At 47.9% G+C, this 21698-nt stretch overlaps 2 protein-coding genes across 2 annotated transcripts; both read left to right on the forward strand.

The window, feature by feature from the left end:
* Positions 1-12446: 12446 nt before the first annotated feature.
* Positions 12447-16565, forward strand: LOC119269337 (leucine-rich repeat protein 1). Its single transcript, XM_037551138.1, has 6 exons — positions 12447-12767; positions 13850-13921; positions 14831-14974; positions 15190-15261; positions 15348-15419; positions 16194-16565. Exons 1-6 carry the CDS (start codon positions 12562-12564, stop codon positions 16261-16263), a joined length of 636 nt encoding a protein of 211 aa, XP_037407035.1. The 5' UTR covers positions 12447-12561; the 3' UTR covers positions 16264-16565.
* A 2112-nt stretch (positions 16566-18677) lies between these two features.
* Positions 18678-21569, forward strand: LOC119269333 (L-2-hydroxyglutarate dehydrogenase, mitochondrial-like). Its single transcript, XM_037551133.1, has 5 exons — positions 18678-18998; positions 19521-19802; positions 20218-20654; positions 20883-21042; positions 21148-21569. Exons 1-5 carry the CDS (start codon positions 18741-18743, stop codon positions 21262-21264), a joined length of 1254 nt encoding a protein of 417 aa, XP_037407030.1. The 5' UTR covers positions 18678-18740; the 3' UTR covers positions 21265-21569.
* The last annotated feature ends 129 nt before the right edge of the window (positions 21570-21698 follow it).

Consider the following 21698-nt stretch of genomic DNA (forward strand, 5'->3'; position numbering starts at 1 on the left):
CTCGGAATCGGAATATATGTTTTGATGGAGTGATCAAAGCTTTTAGGTTTATACAATGTTTGCCAGAAACTTGTATTTACAAGAAAGTGAGTGGGAGCACTACAACATTTCTGATAAGTATATGTGGATGACATATTGTTGATTCGAAATGATGTAGAATTTCTGGAAAGCATAAACGGTTGTTTGAAGAGTGTTTTTCAAAGGAAGACCTGGATAAAGCTGCTTACAAATTGGGCATCAAGATCTATAGAGATAGATCAAGACGCCTGATGATACTTTCAAAGAACGCACACCTTAACATGTTTTTGAAGGAGTTCAAAATAGATTAGTCAAAGAAGGGGTTCTTACCTAAGTTGTAAGGTGTGAAGTTGAGTAAGACTCAAAGCTTGACCACGACAGAAGAAAGAGGAAGGACGAAGGTCGTCCCTATGCTTTTGTCATAGGCTCTATACGGTATGACATGCTGAAGTACCGCACCTGATGTGTGCCTTGCCACATGTCTGGCAAGAGGGTATAAAGGTGATCTAGGACTGGATCACCAAATAGTGGTCGAAATTATCCTTAGAGGAATAAGGAAATGTTTCTCGGTTATGGAGGTGATAAAGAGTTCGACGTAAAGAGTTATGTTGATGCAAGCTTAACACCTATCCGGATAGCTCTGAGTAGAGATACCGGATACGTATAATGGAGCAATAATTTGGAATAGCTCCAAGTGGAACGTGGTAGCAGCATCTACGATATAAAGTTTTGCGAAATACATAGGGATCTGAATATGGCAAGACCCGTTGACTACAACCTCTCTCACAAGCATAACATGATCAAACCCAGAACTCTTTGAGTGTTTATCACATAGTGATGTGAACTAGATCATTGAGTCTAGTAGACTCTTGGATGTTGGTCACATGGCAATGTGACCTGTGAGTGTTAATCACATGGCGATGTGAACTAGATTATTGACTCTAGTGCAAGTGGGAGACTGTTGGAAATATGCCCTAGAGGCAATAATAAATTAGTTATTATTATATCATATTTCATTGTTCATGATAATCGTTTATTATCCATGCTAGAATTGTATTGAAAGGAAACTCAGATACATGTGTGGATACATAGACAACACCATGTCCCTAGTAAGCCTCTAGTTGACTAGCTCGTTGATCAATAGATGGTTACGGTTTCCTAACCATGGACATTGGATGTCGTTGATAACGGGATCACATCATTAGGAGAATGATGTGATGGACAAGACCCAATCCTAAGCCTAGCACAAAGATCGTGTAGTTTGTATGCTAAAGCTTTTATAATGTCAAGTATCATTTCCTTAGACCATGAGATTGTGCAACTCCCGGATACCGTAGGAATGCTTTGGGTGTGCCAAATGTCACAATGTAACTGGGTGGCTATAAAGGTACACTACAGGTATCTCCGAAAGTGTCTGTTGGGTTGGCACGAATCGAGACTGGGATTTGTCACTCCGTGTAAACGGAGAGGTATCTCTGGGCCCACTCGGTAGGACATCATCATAATGTGCACAATGTGACCAAGGAGTTGATCACGGGATGATGTGTTACGGAACGAGTAAAGAGACTTGCCGGTAACGAGATTGAACAAGGTATCGGGATACCGACGATTGAATCTCGGGCAAGTACTATACCGCTAGACAAAGGGAATTGTATACGGGATTGATTGAATCCTTGACATCGTGGTTCGTCCGATGAGATCATCGTGGATCATGTGGGAGCCAACATGGGTATCCAGATCCCGCTGTTGGTTATTGACCGGAGAGTTGTCTCGGTCATGTCTGCATGACTCCCGAGCCCATAGGGTCTACACACTTAAGGTCCGATGACGCTAGGGTTATAGGGAAAGTATGTACGCGGTTACCGAATATTGTTCGGAGTCCCGGATGAGATCCCAGACGTCACAAGGAGTTCCAGAATGGTCCGGGATAAAGATTAATATATAGGAAGTATGGTTTTGGCCACCGGAAGTGTTCCGGGCATCACCGGTAGCGTACCGGGACCACCGGAGGGGTCCGAGGGTCCACCAGGTGGGGCCACCAGCCCGGAGGCCTACATGGGCCAATAGTGGTAAGGGACCAGCCCCTAGGTGGGCTGGGACGCCTCCCACCAAGGTCCAAGGCGCCTCCAAGAGGGGAGGGGGGCAAACCCTAAGGCCCACCCTAGGTGCGCCTCCCCCTCTCCCCCTTGTGGCCGCCACCCAAGATGGGATCTATGGCTGCCGCCACCCCTAGGGAGGAAACCCTAGGTGGGGGCGCAGCCCTCCCTTTCCCCCTATATATAGTGGAGGCAAAGGGGCAGCCCAATATATGAAGTTCCTCCCCTGTTGGCGCAGCCCTACCCCTCTCCCTCCTCGTCTCTCGTAGTGCTTGGCGAAGCCCTGCTGGAGTCCCGCGCTCCTCCACCACCACCACGCCGTCGTGCTGCTGCTGGATGGAGTCTTCCCCAACCTCTCCTTCTCCCCTTGCTGGATCAAGGCGTAGGAGACGTCACCGGGTTGTACGTGTGTTGAACGTGGAGGTGCCGTCCGTTCGGCACTAGGATCATCGGTGATTTGGATCACGACGAGTATGACTCCATCAACCCCGTTCACTTGAACGCTTCCGCTTAGCGATATACAAGGGTATGTAGATGCACTCTCCTTCCCCTCGTTGCTAGATTACTCCATAGATTGATCTTGGTGATGCGTATAAAATTTTAAATTTCTACTACGATCCCCAACAAGAGCCCATAATAGCTTGTGGCTGCACATGGAAGTTTCTAGCATGAATAATCTTATGATCCCTTTGAGCCTGGGTGACGAACCATAAGATGATCACACGGGTTCCCCAGGATCTCCTAAGACAACACTGGTATATCCCCAGGTGTCCGTGCAAGTCCACTGGTATATCCGCAGGGTGCCCCTACCAATCCACCCAGATGTGTATTAAAGTAGCCACCTTAAGTTAAACCTTAATTAACAATAATCTGTCACATCTTTCATGAATTCTCTCAAACCAATCCATGTCTACGAGCATAGCATGGCAATATGAGCATAACGTAAAAGTAACTCCCAAGGTTTGAATGCAGGACAATAGGTTCCTGTCTCATCAACTACTTCCCAATACCCACATGTTAATCAGATCCTAACCATGCAATGTTTGTGGGTTGAAACTAATGCATAAAAACTAGGTATGAAGAGTATGATCAAAGTGTGAACTTTCATGTACTGTTGATGAAGATGATTTGCACTCATAACTCTTGATAATTCTACTCGTCACACTCCGGTCAATCTATCATAAGCAAGCAATTGTAACCACACATAAACAATCACTCAAAAGATCAGGAAGAACGAAGAAAACAATTCGGAAAACATCAAAAACCAAGCAAATAACTCTTGCAACATAAAGCAATTTCTAATATACCAAATTTGTGTGAATTTGGCCTTATCAGAAAGTTTAGGTCAAGCGCTTCAATTTGCAAAAAGAATCAACTCAAACAGAGTTATAAAACTCAAGTTACGATCAAACGAAGTTCAAATACAAATATGTTTGAATTCAAATTTTAAAAAAATTCAAAAACATGTTTAAGTTGTTTTACTGGATAGAGAGGATCATAACAAAGAAGTGGGCGTTGGTTTCGTTGAATTTAGACAAGCGAGTAAAAAGTAGCGATCATTTGAAAACTAGGGGCTAATTTGTAAATAAAATATTCACGGATAGGTCCATGACGAAAAAAAGAAAGATCTAAACAACGAACGTTCACTACTGAACCCTAAACTATGAACACGTCTGCTCCAGAGGCGTAACTAGTGAACGCTCACTATTAAACGAATACCGTTTAAAAAACGCGATCTAGTCCTAACCGTAGGATCAAGATCGGACGGTCGGGGGTGCTCCGGGGCATACCGCGGCGGTGGAAGTCGTCGGCGACGAGGGAGACGGCGGCGGCGGCGTCGGTTGTGAGCACGGAGGCGAATCCAGGGTCGGCGACGGCGGCGGAGTAATCGGGGAGGAGCGGCGCATGGTGCCGAAACTGATGGTGGTGGCGGCGCTCGAGTTCGGCGTCGGAACGGCGCAGGAGCGGCTAGTGGAGCGGGTTCCGGCGAGTGTGGCGGCGGCTTTATAGGAGGGAAGAGGAGGCGCGGCTTGCGCGAGGGGCAAGGCGGCGGGAGGTGGCCGGGTCGGGCACGACGCGGCGACGAGGCGTGCGGCGGCCGGTCTCCCGCTCGGGAGGAGGAAGGCGGCGGCGCGTTGGCTGGGCTGGGCCGCGGCCGGCCCAATCGGCGGCGGGGAAAGTTTTTTAACACAGACAAGAAAAAAACAAAAGAAAATAAAAATATTATATAGGCATAAAATATATCAAAAAAAATTAGAAAAATATTTTCTACAACATGAACATTTTTCTAGCATCAAATAAAATACACACAAATTTAAATAAAGCAAAAGTGCTAGAGCTCTAATAAAATCCAATAAAAATCATTTTTAAAAAATACCAAAATTATTTCAAATTTATTTTGCTCCAATTTTTTTATGTAGGGAATCATTTTACCCTATTGTCCATATAATTTATTTTTGGAGGAAAATAATTTGAATAAAACCTAAATAACTCCAAATTGCAAATGATTTTCAAAGGGACCTTAAATTTGATTCTTTTAAACTCCCAACTCATATTTCATATGTTTTGAAGAAGTCATTTTATCTTCTCTCGTGAAAATAATTCAGTTGCATAAAGTTTCTGAATTGGAAAATATTTCCAAATAAAATTCAAATATTTTTGAAACCCTTTTCATTTATTTAAATGAAAGAAGTCATGTCATCTTCTCTCCAGGGTTTTGTGACGAAAAGAATTTGAATTCATGGAGATCATAAATGCAAAAAATGAAAGTTTGAGAAAGTCTTTTTATTCCCTCTCATTTAACTTTCAAAAGTTTCGAATTCACTCACTTTCAATCAATCAATCACACAACAATCAAATAAAACTATCTATTTAATATAAAATTTCAAAATTTAGAATTTTGGGGTGTTACAGGACCTCATAATAACACACACAATGGTGAAAACAAAACAGTTTGTTGTATAAATCATTGAACGGTGCCACCTATGCAACGAAAGAAATTATTGTATCAATATTATATGAATATACCTTAATTCATCCTGATTGTCGAATTTCAGTGTGCCTTGTCTGCCTATACAGCACGGCAGCAGCGCAGCGCCTAGAGTCTGCAGAGGATTGAGAGAAGAGAAATTGAGCTAAGGCTAAAGGGTTGTTGACGATGGGGGCCCCGGAATTGAAATTGGCGGCGGACATAATCGGATTAGTAGGCAATTACCAGGGGACGAGGGCGAGGCTAGAATACATGTATGGCGTCGGGCGTCGGCGGCATAGGGCTGCGTCTGCGTGATGGATAGGAAGTGAACCGTCAGAGTCGGATCGAGCGTTGATCGCTCCTTTTCTTTTCCTTTTTATTACGTGATCGCTCACTTTTTTATGCGAAGGAAATCGGAATCGCTCGCTCCCTGGCTCGCTAGCTTTTCAGAGAAAATGAATCAATTGCTGGGATCAGGCGATCGACTGCTCCCTGCGCGCGTCTGCTATGGGCCATAGGCCTAGCCTACCTACATACCTCGGTAGGGCCCGGGGCAGCCGCCCCCCTATCCCCCTCAGGTCCGGCCCTTGGCGGTGGCGATGTCCCTCAGTAGAAATAATGTCTCCTACATCCGATTCCCGTTTCGATGATGCGAATAGCGTCATCGGAGGACGTGTGGAGGTGTTTCTCTGTCAGATCTTGCCGGATTCGATCGGTGTTGGTATTCGGTGGATCGATTTGGATCCATTTTGTGTCCATCTTCATTGCATGGTTACAAATTTGATCTTTCTGATCTACGACTCTCTTCGTCGGCGATGGTTCCTGCTCTGGTGTGCCGGTCCTTTGAGGCCTTAGCATGACGACTTTCTGATTGTCTATTACAATAAGATTTGTCCGGCTTCAATGAGGGAGGGGTGATGATGGTAGCGCGTCTTCGGCTCGCTCCAGTCCTTCTAGTCGTCAGTAGGTGGTCTATAGACCTGGTTGTAGTTTTTATTACCTCTAGTTTTCTTTGTACTACCACGATTGATGAATAAATCGAAAAGTTCTCTAAATAAAAGGCTACATTGTTTTTTATGTTTAGTATCAAAAAAATATTGTATATAAAAAACAAAATAAAATGAAAAATGAAAAACTGATCCTTGAAAAAACAAAAGAAAAATAGAAAGAAATAAAACACTACCGATTCCCAATGCTACAGAGCGGTCGCTCCAATGGCACTGGGCCGCCCACAGCAAGGGCGGTGTAGGTGAGTGCGAGACCTGCTATGCTTTTATAGGATAAACACAAACTTTCTTTATTGTTTAATATTTAGAGCAGCTTTAATAGCTCCTCTATCTCTAAAATAACCGTCGTTCACAGGAGGTTGGGACACAAAGAACCTCTCCAACAATTTCATAAACTAGCTTTAGCTTTAGAGGATCCTTGAAAAAGATCATTTTCCTGTTGATTTTCATAAAGATGACCTTTTTTTATTATTTTTAAAGAAAGATGACCGCCATCGGAGCTTTGCCAGAGCATCGTCGCCCGTGCCGGAACACCGCCGCGCTACCACGTCGGACGCGTCGCCGTCAATGACACCGCCACGCCCGCGCCGCCGCTCGCACCCACCGCCACCATGCCCTGTCGCCATCGCCCACCGCCGCCCATCGCACCGCCCGCCGGTGTCACTGACTGGCGGGCCTTAGCAATTATTTATTTTTTATTAAAAATGAAATAAAAATGCATTTAGAGAAGATTAGAGGAACTGACAAAATTTGGTTTCGAAAAAACTTTCCTTAACTTTTACAAGAAAGCCAAAAACCACTTTTAGGAAAAGATTTTAGAGAAACTGTTGGAGCTGCTCTTAAAGAAATACAATTGAGGTCAGGGGTTGTAGGAGCCACAAATGGCGCCCTATCAGGAGGAGACTAAGCGCATACTTAGCGAACGCTATGTGCCTTGATACTTGATGCTCCTCCTTCAGAAAAAAAAAGCATAGCTGAAACTCGATTGCCCTCATCTGAATTTCATGAATAATGTGCCCATGCTTCCCTCGGTAGCATTCAGCAATGTTTGATCCCACATGTGGTTAGCTTTGAGCTTGCTTGTCGTATATGTTGTTTTCATGTAGTTGCACATCCAGAGAACTTATTTTGTTTGAATTGTCTTAAATTAGAAGTTAAGCTTAAATTTGTAGTAGTATCATATTTACTTCCTCTAGTCGACCTCTTGATCCTTTAAACGATCACACACTATACTCTCGCCTCATATTACCACGCCATGCAACAAAAACATCCTGTGAATCAGTTTGAGGTAATGGTACACAACTTGTCGGGAGAACTAATTTCTGCTCGACTAAGCATTGCTGAAGCTCTAGGTGTACGTGTTAGTGCTCGAGCGTGTTGACGACACGTTGCCTGCTTCTAGGTTTTTCTTGTAATACGTGGCATTTTGTGTTTTATCTGGTCCCACGTGTCCTCTCCCTGCTGAGAGGGTATCTATGGAATGCTTAGGCAGAGTAAGAGGGAACACTCACCTTACATCTAACTCTCACATAGTATTTGACAAGTTTTCTGTGTTGTGCTGCTTCACGCAATCCATCTCACGCGCTACATGCACAACTATACAAGAGAGCAAGACTTCAAAACCACGTCCCGCGAACCTGCTCCGGATTAAAGGCGATAAGGTTTCTAAGAGCATCTCCAGCGGCGTCTCAAGAAGATTTTTTAAACGATTTTTCGATCGCCAGCGTCAAAAAATCGATCCAGTCGCGCCCCAAGGACCCAGTTTTCACCGGCTCAGGTCGAAATTGGTGCCAGCGAACTCAACCCGAACCCAGCATGTTGGAGTCGTGCGAGGGCGCCGGGCAAATCATTTTTGGCGCGAAGAGCCGCGGGCCAGCCGCGTCAGCGACTCGACTCACTTCTCGCCGCTTCGTCGTCCTTATCGCCTCGTTTTTCGCGGCGAATCAATGCCAAAGCTGCGCGCTGCGCGCCGGTCAGCCTCCATTAATGGCTCACGGGCGGCGCAGTGAAGGTCGGGCGACACGCGTCCCCTCGGCCGCCACGCCATCAAGCCACGCGTAACGCGCCGGCCAAGCCTACCACGCGGCGCCTCCGCCTATATAAGCCGACCACCAGCGCGCCGGAGGCACGCACAGATACCCCACCGCCGACGCGCCCATTTCTCCCCCTTCCTCCTCTCAACGTCTCCAGTTCAGAAGAATGGTCGAGCACTTTCCAGGCGACGGCGCGGCGGCGAATGGCTTCGGGCGCCGCCATCTTCATGAGGACGAGCCTCGCCTCCTTTTCGAGGCCGAGTACCCGGTCCCGCCGGACATGCGGGTGCCCGGGGCTTGGAGGATCAGCGCCGGCGGCGTGCCGGTGCCACCACCACCCACCGGGGCGGCGCGGCGTGCGGATATCACACGTATCCGCGCGTCCCTGCCGCGGGCGGCGAGGGAGGGGCCACAGTACGTCCCCGACAGCTCGCTCTGGGAGCCCTACTTCCGTCGCGGTCACGCCGAGCAACTCGAGGCCACCAACGGCGTCGTGCCCTCCGGAAGGCTCAACTCCGAGGGCCGGAGCCGGTGGTGAGGCGTGCCCGGCCGCATGTTGGAGGCCGTCCTCAAGTACATCGAGGGCGGCAACACGCCGCGCCTCGAGTACCCCGCTCCCCCGTCCTTCTCACGCCGCCGTGGAAGCTCCTGGACGCCGAGGCGCATGGAGCGGCCCGGGGCGTCCTCCTCCTTGTCCGGCTGCTCGTCGGGCTCTCCCTGCCTCCGCCCCGTCAAGCCAGAGTCCTAGGACACGCCTGTCAGCGCGCGCACCCGCAGCTCCGGCGTCCGCATCGGCGACTCCGCCCCCCCCCCTCACCGGCCGCTTCGTCCTCGTCGAGCCCAAGCTGGAGCCCGGCCTCCCCGCGGAGTACGAGGAGATAGCCCGGTGCGGCTTCTCCGACGAGGACGCCCTGCGGTGGGCGCGCGACGACTACCTCCGGACGGAGATGACCCGGCAGACCCGGGCCCTGGAGGAGATCGCCGCCCGCAAACGTGAGCGCGAGGACGAGCACGGCGTCGTGGTCCTCGACAGCGACGACGACGACGCCCCCAGACCGTCCAACCCGCCGCGCCAACCGGGGGAGGGATGCAGCAGGGACGGCGGCGGCGGAGACGACGACGACGACGGCGACGGCGACTACACGCGGTTCTACCGCTTCCTCGGCATGTAGAACTGCAAAGGCGGGCGGTGGGCGGCGAGCGGCGAGGTAGACGGCGAGGTAGACGGCGAGGAGCGGCGATGGAGACGGCGGGGGCAGCCCGTGCTAGTTTTTTTTTGTAAAATATGTTTAAATTTGAACGAACTCACCGATGTTTGCGTTAAATTTGAGCCGTGTTTGCATCGTATTTGACTTTTTAAAAAAACATAAACACCGCGACTGGGGGCATCACGCCCTCAGTGCACGATTTAGCGCCGATGCATCCTCAAAGAGTGATTTTTAGCCCCTTCTGAAAGACCAACAGCTGGAGATGCTCCAAGGAGCATCTTAACGTGACTATTCAGTTCTACTCGACTACATCCACGACCGAGCTTCTCGTTCAAGTACTTCCTCTATAATGGACGGCCATGCCACCTTCACCATCATGACAGAGTTTCAGATGAACTTGTATGTCATGTCGATCTGCCTCTTGACACGTGCTTTTGATTCGTGCGTGATGCTAGACGTGTCTAGTTTGTCTTAAGTGATATGTTTAGTTAGGGCATATTCAACACCTATCCTTAAACCGCCTGCACCCATCTGGACCGTACAATTCGAACGTGTTTTACTATCCAACACGATGATATATCGATCCGCTAGACGGTCTGGAAGTGTTTTTTTTCCACAAACTGAAGACAAACTAGAGGGGCCTTTGCGGGTGTTCGGACCGCTGCCACGTCCGATCATGGTTACCCTGACCCACCCAAAACCTACTCCCTTGCACGTGTGCATTCCCGCCATGCGTCAGCTGCCCGCATTCATGTTGCTGTAGAACGGCCGCTCTACAATAATGCCAGCCGAGAGCGGACGCGACCTTTCACTAGTGCTGGCATTGAAGTGGCGCACCATGCGAGATCGCCGCCTGCGTCGCATCCCCGGTGTTCGTGCCTGTTCAATGCCGGAGAGACCTTTACTACACGGACGAGACAGATATCTACCATGCCTGTCTAATGCCCGTCTATCCGTATGCCACCATTAAGCAAGCCCGCCGGCCGAGGAACCAACTCTGGCGCCACACATTGACGCACCCGATGCTTGATCTCACCGAAATCCTCTGTTTAAAGGCGGCCACACCTGACTAAACTCCACACCACAACACTTTTGCTCCACATCCTCCTCCCTTGCACCGCATCCACCATGTCCACAAGCTCTAGCGTGATGGGGGAGAGCCTATCATCGGAGCAGAAGCACGAGATGACCGCCCTTGCAGCCGCCTGGTAGACCCGTTGCGCCTGGCAGATGGAGCACGGCATGCCAACCAACTTGCCCGAGTCTCCGGCGACGACCCTAAGGGCTCTGATGACGACATGATGTCAGACCTCGCGACCGTGCATGCCGGCTAGACCATGTAGCAGGCGCATGTGCACTACGACGCCGACATGGTGAAGGAGGAGCAGTCTATACCGGCTCCTTTGTCGGCGTTCCAGAAGGTGCCTGAGGAGCAGAGGTACAATTTGTTCCTGCTCGAGCAACACCGGTTGGCGGAGGGCCAAATGTACCACGAGCGCGCAAGCGACGAGGTCGTGGCCGCCATGGTCACGGTGACGCCGGCTGCGCATCCTACATGTCATCGTCCAACTTTTGGAGATGCATGTGGCAAGTGGACAGTGACGGCCTGTCCACATCCATGATCGACCTCACATCCACCGGCGCCGGCGACGGACATGTTGCAGACTTCCTTGAGGATGAGTAGGGTATGGGAGGCTGCAGGGTATTGTGTCCCAAGTGGGTCGGTCCGTCTTGCATGTTTTGTTCTTCCTCGTCAGAGACCACACCTCCACTTCACGGGCCTTGTACTCGCCGCCGCTAATGGAGATGGCAGATGAAGGATGTGATCGTCCATGCGGAATATAAAGAAAGTGAACGGCGAGCGCCGCCGTAGGATAGGTTTAGAGTCCGGCCGCTTTTTAATGAAAAATGTCCTAATTATAACAAATGTGTTCCGGTTTATATAAAAAACCGTCGTTCGTCTGGTTAGTTGAAATAATGTTTGAAATGTATGCGATTCCATTGGATGGCCAGCTCCCGCATCCGTGTCCGTGGACTGATCCTCTGTCAGCAAACGGATGCGGAAGTAAATTTGTGGGTCGGTGTTGGAGATGCCCCTAGCATACTCATCCTGTTACTAAACTAGATTAAAGTTTAACCACCAAAAATTGCTCAATAGCCTTTCTTTATTTTTAGTGCACTTTATGCAGCGGTGTTTCTGAATTCGCTATTCAGAGCCTTTCCAAGGTTCCGAAGTTAGGCCGAACACTCGATTTGTCCACACAGCGGTGCTCCGAATCAAAGATAGACGGAACCCGCTTCACAAAGGCCGGGTATGCCGTATGCGGAAGCAGCGGCAACGACGACAATAGGAAAACGGAAAAGCAGAGGCCGTCAAGTCTCGAGCCCGTCGTGCCTGTCGGAGGCGGATGGCAAGGCGTGTAGAAAAGCGAGGAAGCAAACCCCGCGAAACCAGCGAGTGGACCATGACGTGGACATGTCGATGCCACCACACACGCGCCAGTGCGTGACATGGAATCTTCTCAGCTCTTGTCGCTTTCCTTTTCATAGTAGTGGAAATGCAGCAGTGTGTAAACTAGTGCAAAGGAATTGGAGCCAAGAAAAAGTATGATACGCATGTAGTAAAATGACCGAATATGTTTCTACTTTCTACATCTTCAACCTACAGAGACAAAGACTGGGAAGGGGATTTTAAAACGACGCTAGGATGAAATGAAAGCAGCCGAGGGCTAACACAACCGGGGTCTCTTTGTTTAGCACATCTCCGTCACCGCAGGACTAAATAACTGGCTTAGCGAAGAAGCTCGGTTCCGGCCAATCAGGTTCAGGACTTCAGGCGGTTTTTTCCCCTTGGAATCGAGAAGATTCACACCTATAGCAGCCTAGAAGAGTACGAAAAGAAAAGGCAAAAAAAAAAAAGAGACAGAGAACAGCCTAGCACAAGACTGACTGAAGTCAACGAATTCCTCGCTGGCTTTCCACTCGCGAGCATGGCCCACGAGCCCGACCCAACCCACCGAACTCGGTCCGGCCCGGCCGCTCCACTACTCCTCCCACTGACTTTTACCACCGCACACGCCGAGCAATACAAAAGCGGGAGGCGTCGGCAGCAGCCGCACTGGATCGGGGCAGACACATCGCTGCTTCCATCCTCTTCCCCCTTTCCCCACCCGCGTGCGAGCGGCCACCCAAGACCAACCGCGTCCAGATCCGGCGGCGGATCTCCCCATGGCGGCCGGAGCCCTGGGCCTGGCCCTCGTCGCGGCGCTCGCGGTCGCGCTGGCGGGGGCCAACTCCGAGGGCGACGCGCTCTCGGCGCTGCGCCGCAGCCTGCGGGACCCCGGCGGCGTGCTGCAGAGCTGGGACCCCACCCTCGTCAACCCCTGCACCTGGTTCCACGTCACCTGCGACCGCGACAACCGCGTCACCCGCCTGTGCGTGAGCTCCCCTCTCTTGCTCGCCCTTTCGTTTCTGTTTGTGTATGGGGATGGGGATTCTGATAGCCAGGCCCGCCAGGCCCGCGTCTTTGGAGAGCAAGCGATTTTGCAGCGGATGTGTTGATTCCTAGCTATAATTTGTTCCCGGCAGGACAGACTAGTGTTAGGCGCATCTGCGTACTTGAGGATTTAGTCTGGTGGATTATTGTTGGCGACGAAGAGTGGGTATGGTCCTGCGTGAATCAAAACAAGAGTCTGATTGGAAATTAATCTGTTTGAGCAAGTGTTCTCAAGTCTGTTTTGTTGCTTGGGGCAATAAGGTTCAAGTTTCCCAAGACTGGAGAAGTTAAACCCTTTAGACTGAAAAAAGGGAAATAAAGTAAAAAAGGGCGGAGAAAATAAGTTACTGTGCTGGGATAGTTGGTGTTGCTTGTGTTCTCCATGAATTTTCACTGCCTAGTGCTTGCCAGTGTTCCTTGGGATTTCGGATGAAACATTGTATGCCTGAATTTCTGTCTAGGTGTGCATCTACATGTGCTCTAGTTATTGCACATCTAAGTGACTCAATCAAACTAGAAAGAAAAGGAAAAAATGTAAAAGAAAATGCTCGCACGAATCTTAGCGTGAAATCAATGACATAGGACTTAGATGTGCAATACTTAGAGCACATCTAGATGTGCTTTAGCAAAGCTGCTTATTTTTTTTACATTTTTTTCTGCATGCCATATCTTTCCAAATAATAACTCTTAGTTTCTAAAAATAGTCGCTGATTCACTATACTCCCTCCGATTCATATTAATTGTCGCTGATTTAGTACCATATTAATTATTGTTGATTTAGTACCATATTAGTTGTCGCTGATTTAGTACAAAGTTGTACAGTACCAAATCAGCGGCAATTGATATGGATCGGAGAGAGTAACATATTTCTTTGCTGTATATATGAAAAGTGCGTACATGCAAATTATTCTTCTTTTTTTGGAGAAAAGCTATTGATGATTTCTTGTATTTGCATATGAGATCAAAATTTTACAAGAATATCTTCATCTGATTGTTCTGTTCAAATACCCCCTCTTACAGAGATCTTGGTAATTTGAACTTATCTGGTCATCTGGTGCCCGAGCTTGGTAAATTGGAGCATTTGCAATACCTGTAAGTTCTTCTTTCACGTGATTTGGTTCTTATTGCTAGTTTCTCTCAGTAGTAAGCTCAAACCTACTGTACTACTTTTGTTCACAACTGTTTACACATAAGTTCCATCATCTGCAAAATATGTTATATCCATTGAAGTAGATGATGTGTTCCATGTAAGTTGCAATTTGCAAAACATCAACTTAGTGCTGATTGATTTGTTATTTGGTCTGAGATGTGGCTCTTGTAACTACCAAATCATGTGCGCTTCTCCATAGATGGGATATATCCTACAAGAGACAGTTTTAACCTGCATCATGTGATTTAGAATGGCATATGTTCCAGCCTCCAGGTGTAAATTTGTTTGAACTTCCAACTTATAATTTAGATTGGTTCTTTTTTCAGTTTAAATCCTATGTATTAAGCCGTTTCACATAATATAGTAGCTTTACAGTACTACAACCTATGCTAATTAAGCTAATGGAATCCTGAGTTTGTAGCGGAACTTGAAAGCAAAAATGAATATTAGGGACATGGATTAACCTGCTATGATGATAAAGAGATCTTAAAGATATTCAGATATAAAAGGAGCTAACCAAGGCTTCCATTATAGTATTATACAACCATCACATGTCTTCTTAGGTTAAACAAGTAGATATGATGCTATTTTCTGTCCTTCATCGATGTCCTCCAGAACCTTTTCAGTACGTTGTGTAACTGAATACCTAATGCACATTATCCTATTTTCAACTGCTGTGTGGGATTCATTTCCATTGTTGTTGTTGGTGCATTTTGTTTATGTTCTATTTCTTTAGAGTTTGTTTTGATGATGTTTAGGCCTGATGTATCAAAATTCCTGTTTAGTGTTCAATATTACTGATTATTCATCTCAATGCAAAGAAGTTGTATTGACTATTAGTGTTGCAACAGGGAACTTTACAAAAATAATATTGAAGGAACGATCCCGTCGGAACTTGGTGATTTGAAGAACCTAATTAGCTTGGACTTGTACAAGAACAATGTTTCAGGGACTATACCTCCAACACTTGGGAAGTTAAAGTCCCTTGTATTCTTGTAAGTTTCATGCCTTGAAATACTCTCTACATATGAAATAGTTATCACATATTAGCAACTGAATGCGGATTTATTGCTGATTATGCTGAAGATGAACATTCTGTATTGTTCTAATGGTGCCGGGTTGTGCTAGGATATCCGTTTGTAGGTGCTATGTACAGATGTAATACTATAGTTCTGTATTTTATGCTTAACATACGGTTGTGCTTTTATAGGCGGCTCAACGGCAATCGTTTGACTGGACCAATTCCAAGGGAGCTGGCTGGAATATCTAGCCTCAAAGTTGTGTAAGTACAGTTTCACTTCCAATGCCGAGTGCAGTTGGCTCCACGTGAATTTGCCTTGTGATAATTTTGGCTTCATTGTTTTACAGTGATGTTTCTGGTAATAATCTGTGTGGAACAATTCCCACGACTGGACCATTTGAGCACATTCCTCTCAGCAAGTAAGTCTGCTTGCCTTTTTTAATGTGCTGCGACATGGAGATTTTCAAGATATGCCCATAATAGAAGTTTCAAACTAATGAGAACTTCAAAGAATATAAGAGATTCTGCCTTTAATTTTAGGATGTGTGTCTCTTAACCAATACTTGTGAAAGCAAATTAAATCACTCCTGTGATTATTTGACCGGCCAATATGTGGATCCTAAAATCACATGCATTTTCTCGTCGGCTCCTCACACTTCTTTAGTTACACATCTATGTTTGGATGCTTCTTTATTTGCAAAATTAATTTGGCTGACTGTTTCCGTGATAAGGTGGGTATTTCTTTCTTTTTTTGTGGGTTGGGTAGTCACTGTTTCTGATATGGAAGGGTATAATCTTATCATTCTGGAAGGGCATCATCCAAACGCTTGAGTGCAGGAATGAGAGGCTTTTTATCACCAATTTGTGCTGCTGTGGATTCGAGCATAGTTTAGTTGACCCATTCCAAGCACTTCCTTTGTCGCCCTAGTGTTTTCTTTTTCATCCCTTTCTGTCAGTTCTCTTTTCAGTATTCGATATGTTTAGAGAACCAAAGGACATGGATAACTTTTTTAGCCTAGTGGGAACATAATGCCGTAGCCTCGTACTCTCAACCATTATGTTTTCCTTCTATAATGATGCATTTTTTATTTGTATCCAGCCTCCACTTTCCAGTTCATGTTCTCACCACCATTACATTGTTCCGTTTGTCGAGCCATTTGTTGACAAGTGTGGGCGTTCTGTTTTATGTGCAGCTTCGAGAGGAACCCACGCTTGGAAGGCCCAGAGCTACAAGGCCTGGCTGTATATGAAACCAACTGCTAAACGGCTACGGGAAGGTGGAAAATGCTAGGAAGTAACGGGCGTACAAGGTTTACCGGAGATCGGGGTGATATAGATTGTTAGGTCCGCAGTTTGCCACTTTGTAATGTTCCTCCCTACATAGCGCTGTCATGCCATGTGTCATGTGTGCCTTGCTCTCAGCAGGGAAGTTGAGTTGTTGTATGTTGTGTAGCAGAACGATGCTTTCTGCCTGTGAATGTAAAACATAAGATTGCCTATGTGTCACGACTCAAATGGTATTGTCATCTACTCATCTCTATTATGGCAATGGCACTTTTTGCTTGCTTGCTCGTGCAATACATCAATTAGATCTACGAGTAGCATTCTAGCTGGTGGATAACTGATGTAGGGCTGATATGACATTGGTGTGAGATGTCCAAGCAAAGAGTAGCTGGCAGACTTCCAACCTCTTTTCTGACCTGAAGTATATATCAAATCAAATTAAATTCTTATAGCGGTGCCAACATAACATGCCAACCAAAGGGAAAGTAAGTGAAGGTCTCTCGGGCTTTGCCCCCGCGTCGCTCCGGCCCCAGGGGCGGCACGGGCGGCGACCCCAGCCACCGAGGCGCTCGGCCCCTTGATCCCCTCCGCCCCCTCGCCGTCGCCGGTGCCTCCCGCGGGCAAAGCTCGTGCGGAGTGGGCGGCGGCGGGGTCTCCTCTCGCGCTGGCGGGCGCTGCAGGATGGGGATCTCGTGGCGTTGGGCAGCGGCTGGCGTCGGCGAGCAGCCTTGTGCCCTGGCGTGGAGGCGGTGGTCCTGCTGCGGCTTGGCGACCTGCAGTGGTTCGGCGGCTCGGCGGTGGCAGCGGGGCTCGGGCGGCTCGATGGGGCGGCGGGCCCCGATCTGACGGAGTGGATCCGGATGGTGGAGGTGCTCTGGCGGCTCTTGGCAGCATGGATCCGGCGGTTGGGGCTGCGGCCGGAGGCTCCTGGCTCTTCGGCGGCGCCGCCCCGGCTGCTATTGTGGCTGTGGCAGATGTGCTTGGGTTTCGGCCTGGCAACTCTGCTCGGTGAGATGGGGTGGGGTGGCGGCCCCCCTCCTTGCCTGGTGCTGCGGTGCTGGCCGGCTTGCTAGCCCGGCGTGGCTGGCGGCATGGTGGAGGCTGCCGGGGCGGCGGCCCCGGATTTGGTGGAAGCGGCTTCGGCTGGGGGGTGGTGCGCGCGTCTGGGCGTGGTGGGTCGTGGGATCCCACGACCAGTGCGAGGTTGGCCTTGGCAGGATGGGGTTTGTTGGTTGCGTTGATGCGGACAAGTGGTGGTTGAGCATCTCCGAGAGAAATCCTGTGTCCGGCCTTTGCCGGATCGGGCGACGGCGACGTCCGTGGGCGTCGTGCTCTTTCTTGGAAGTGTTGCTATTGTGTGGTGCTCCTCCTCCCTCCCCGCGGCCTTGACTTCGGAGAGAAACCTCAGGTCTTCAGGATCGGGCGATGAAGGCGCCTTCACGTCTTCTTCCTCCTTGGGGGCATCGTCTCGGAGCCGGCCACAACCTGAAGACCAGTGGATGGCGGCATCTTCGCCGCGTGGTTTGCGGCATCTTCGCCGCGTAGTTTGCTGAGGCGGCCATTTCGGGGGCGTGGATTTCTGTTTGGCAACGATGATGGCTTCGAGAGGAGCTTTGGTCGCGGCTCGGGCTTTGGTAGTCGGATCTTCCCGGCGTGTCCGAGGTGCTCTTCCGCTGGTTGCTTGGTTGCTTTGAAGTCGGAGCTGCGGTGGAGTGTGTCCAGGCGGTGACGATGACAGGCGCTCGGTGGTCGGTTTCGGAGGGCACGGACGGCGCAAGTCCTGCATATTTCCCTTGTGATGATCATCGTCAAAGTCGGAGCTGTCGGTTGTTCACGCGTGTGGCCTTCTGTTGGCATGTGCCATCATGGTTTTCTGTGCAGCTGTTTGTAGCTCTATGATCCCATGTCGGTGGCCAGGTTGGCCGGTGGTGCCCATGTCATGTGGGTTGAGTTGTATCGGTTTTAGTCCGGCTTTCCGTCAATTAACCGGACAATTCTCTTCTTCTTAATCAATGAAAATGGCAAATCTCTTGCCTTGTTTCAAAAAAACATGCCAACCAAAACAATTGAAGTAAACGGATGGCTGTCGCTGGCATTTTATACTCCCTATCCTTTTGGAGTTGACCTCTGCTGATAGTATCTTGAAAAATATTCAAGTTGGACAGTTAAAAATCATGTGTAAGTTTGTCTCAAAAGCATCTTCAATGTACGAGTGAAACTACTATCTTTACAGGGAAAGAAGTACCAGTGACAGTGATTTCCTTCAGAAAAAGTTGCTGGGGCAATTATTTCGATATGAGTTTTTTTTTTAGACACCATTTCGATATGAGATGAAACAGGCAGACACGATCGGGCTAGGCTTTGGGCGATTGGAGCGGCCTCGCTGAGAGTGATCGACCGGTGCCACCGGGCAAGGGTCGGACCCCAACTCGCTCCCCGCAGCCGGGCCGGCCGTGATGCTTCCGCTGCGGCGCTTGTCGTGGGCCTGCCGCCGGCGAGGTCTCGCCCAGTTCGCCGCCGGAACCCCCCGGGAGGCGGCGGACGCGGTCGTGGTGGGCGCCGGCGCGGTCGGCCTCGCGGTGGCGCGCGCGCTTGCCATGGCCGGGCGCGAGGTGGTGGTGGTCGAGGCGGCCTCCAGCTTCGGCACCGGCACCAGCTCCCGCAACAGCGAGGTCATCCACGCCGGCATCTACTACCCTCCCCGCAGCCTCAAGGTGCGCTGCCCCTTCCCGGCCAAGCCGTATAATCTACGAGTTCGTGCACAAGGATTCTACTAGCTTTCTGTGATATTTCAGTTCAGTTCAGTCAGTTCTCACCAGTGACCACATTGGAGTATTGGACAGTTGACATTAGTATTTTAGCATCTCAGTCTCTTAGGTGTCTGTGTCCTTAGAGTTTGAGATTGGTATACAAATACTATTGCTGAAAATAAAACACATATAATTCATCGGGCAAATAGTAATCTTCTTCCCTGCTTTGTGTTATTTTCAGTTTTGCACATTGCAGTAGCAATATTCCCGTTGATACTTTTGAGGTATATATATACTGTCTCCAATGCTGAGTGCACTTGTAGAATCACAGTTCATTACTTCATTTTCCCCTTCTGTCCATCTATGGCATTCTTAATAGTATAATGATCCCTTCTTCTGTCCTATTCTATTTGATGAATTACCAAAGTGCTTTCTTGCCATGCTGAAATTAATTATAGATTTTTCTCCTACGGAATGTTTTTGTAGGCTAATCTTTGTGTAAGAGGAAGGGAAATGCTCTACAAGTACTGCACAGAACGAGCAATCCCCCATAAACGGCTCGGCAAACTTATCGTTGCTACTGGTGTTGCAGAGACTGCAAAGCTGGACATGCTCCTCAAGAGCGCTAAAGACAATGGGGTGAATGATCTTCAGATGATGGAAGGTTCTCAGGCCGTGGAGATGGAACCTGAACTGCGTTGTTTGAAAGCTTTACTATCACCTAGTACTGGGATTGTTGACTCGCATTCATTCATGCTCTCCCTTTTGGTACTTGGCTAATCTGTTCTTGATTCTTACCATTTTTGTCTTTGCATTGTTTATTTTGCCTGCTATAATCCTCTAAATGATTCAATTATTTGAAAGGTCCCTTTTCACACTCTCCAAGAATGAAAAAACTGTATAGATAACTGAAATAGCGCTACGTAGAGGGCCTCTGCACTATCGAAGCAATTTTAACTAGTTAAGATATGTTGATGTTCCTTTCTTTCGTTTTCCTTCTCAAATGAGCTCGCAGCAATGTTTGGAAGGTTGAGGCCTGATAATCCAAAAATATTCCCCATGCGTCTTTCCTGTACACAGCTATATTATGTTCATTTTATGTTAGTCCACTTCATCGTGTTGCATCATGCAAAACTCTAAATCTTCTCATACTGTCATGTGATTTCCTTTTCTTGTGATGCAGGCTGATGCTGAAAACCTAGGCGCAACCATATCATATAACACAGCAGTCATCAGTGGGCATGTTGGAGATGAAGGGATCGAGCTTCATATTTCTGAAAGCAAAGAGCTGGAGAATCAGTCTATAGGCTCTCCTGTACCCCCACAGATTGTTTTGCTTCCAAAACTTCTGATAAATGCAGCAGGTTTGAGTGCAATTCCACTTGCCAAAAGACTTGATGGCCTTGACCAAGCATTTGTGCCCCCGGCTTACTATGCCCGTGGATGTTACTTCACTCTCTCACAAACCAAGAGTCCTTTCAGCCACTTAATATACCCTCTACCAGAGGATGGTGGCATAGGGGTCCATGTCACACTAGACTTAAATGGCCTTGTCAAATTTGGACCAGATGTTGAATGGTTAGATGGTAAAATGGATGACATGTCATGTTTCCTGAATAGGTAAGCCATTGCAAATACTTGCTTGTTCAGTTTAATTATATATGATCTTTTTTACTTGTTATACACATCGCTGAAATTGATGGAGTTACAAACGTTCTAGTGGTGTCCAATATTTAAAAATAAAGTTACCACAGTTGCTGCCTAATATTAACTGGTTAATATGAAAATAGTTTCCTCTTCTTGAAAAAGCTAAGATGGTGTGTGACTTTTAGCATCTGTGTACATCAGGTTTGATTACTCAGTGAACCCCACCAGATGTTCTGGATTTTACTCTGTGATAAGGAAGTATTTTCCAAATCTCAAGGATGGTTCTTTGGAGCCTGGTTATTCTGGGATCCGACCAAAGCTTTCTGGCCCGGGACAGCGCCCTTCAGATTTTGTTATTCAGGTTATTATCTGATTTAACATAGTTCTCATATATCAGCTTGAAAGTTTACTTTTCACTGTCAAGTATCAACAAACCCGTGAAGCTGAACACTCCTGACTACTGCAGGGGGAGGAAGTCCACGGTATTCCTGGGCTGGTTAACTTGTTTGGTATAGAATCCCCTGGTTTGACATCAAGCTTGGCAATTGCAGAACACGTCGTTTCAAGGTATAACAGCACTTGATTCTCAAACAATCACCAATCGATGAATTGCAGCTGGATGAACCGGACGGCTGGAGTCTATCATGTGAATCACATTGCTCACAATGATTTCCTTGTTTATTTCCTTTTATTTTGGGGAAGAACAAGATGCTGCTTGTAAAGGTGCGACTCTCCAGCTTAGTTGAATAAACAAAATATATCGATTGTGGGTTGGTGTATTATGTGGATCCTCGCATACATCTTGTGGCAAGAGGATCCTCTGCATTACCAACTTGTGTCTGAGCAAAAGTATATGCATTACATCACCTGTTGACCATTTGATGAAAATTGGATGGCCAGGATTTGAATGGAAAACACAATGGTGTTGTCCATTTTCTTGCAGCAAAAATACAAGGCAACTCTGACAATTTGCCTCTGTTTTCGAATCGTGGAATGCAACTTAAACAGCTGAAATTC

This window comes from Triticum dicoccoides, chromosome 3A (assembly GCF_002162155.2).
Source record: "Triticum dicoccoides isolate Atlit2015 ecotype Zavitan chromosome 3A, WEW_v2.0, whole genome shotgun sequence".
Classification (NCBI taxonomy): domain Eukaryota; kingdom Viridiplantae; phylum Streptophyta; class Magnoliopsida; order Poales; family Poaceae; genus Triticum; species Triticum dicoccoides.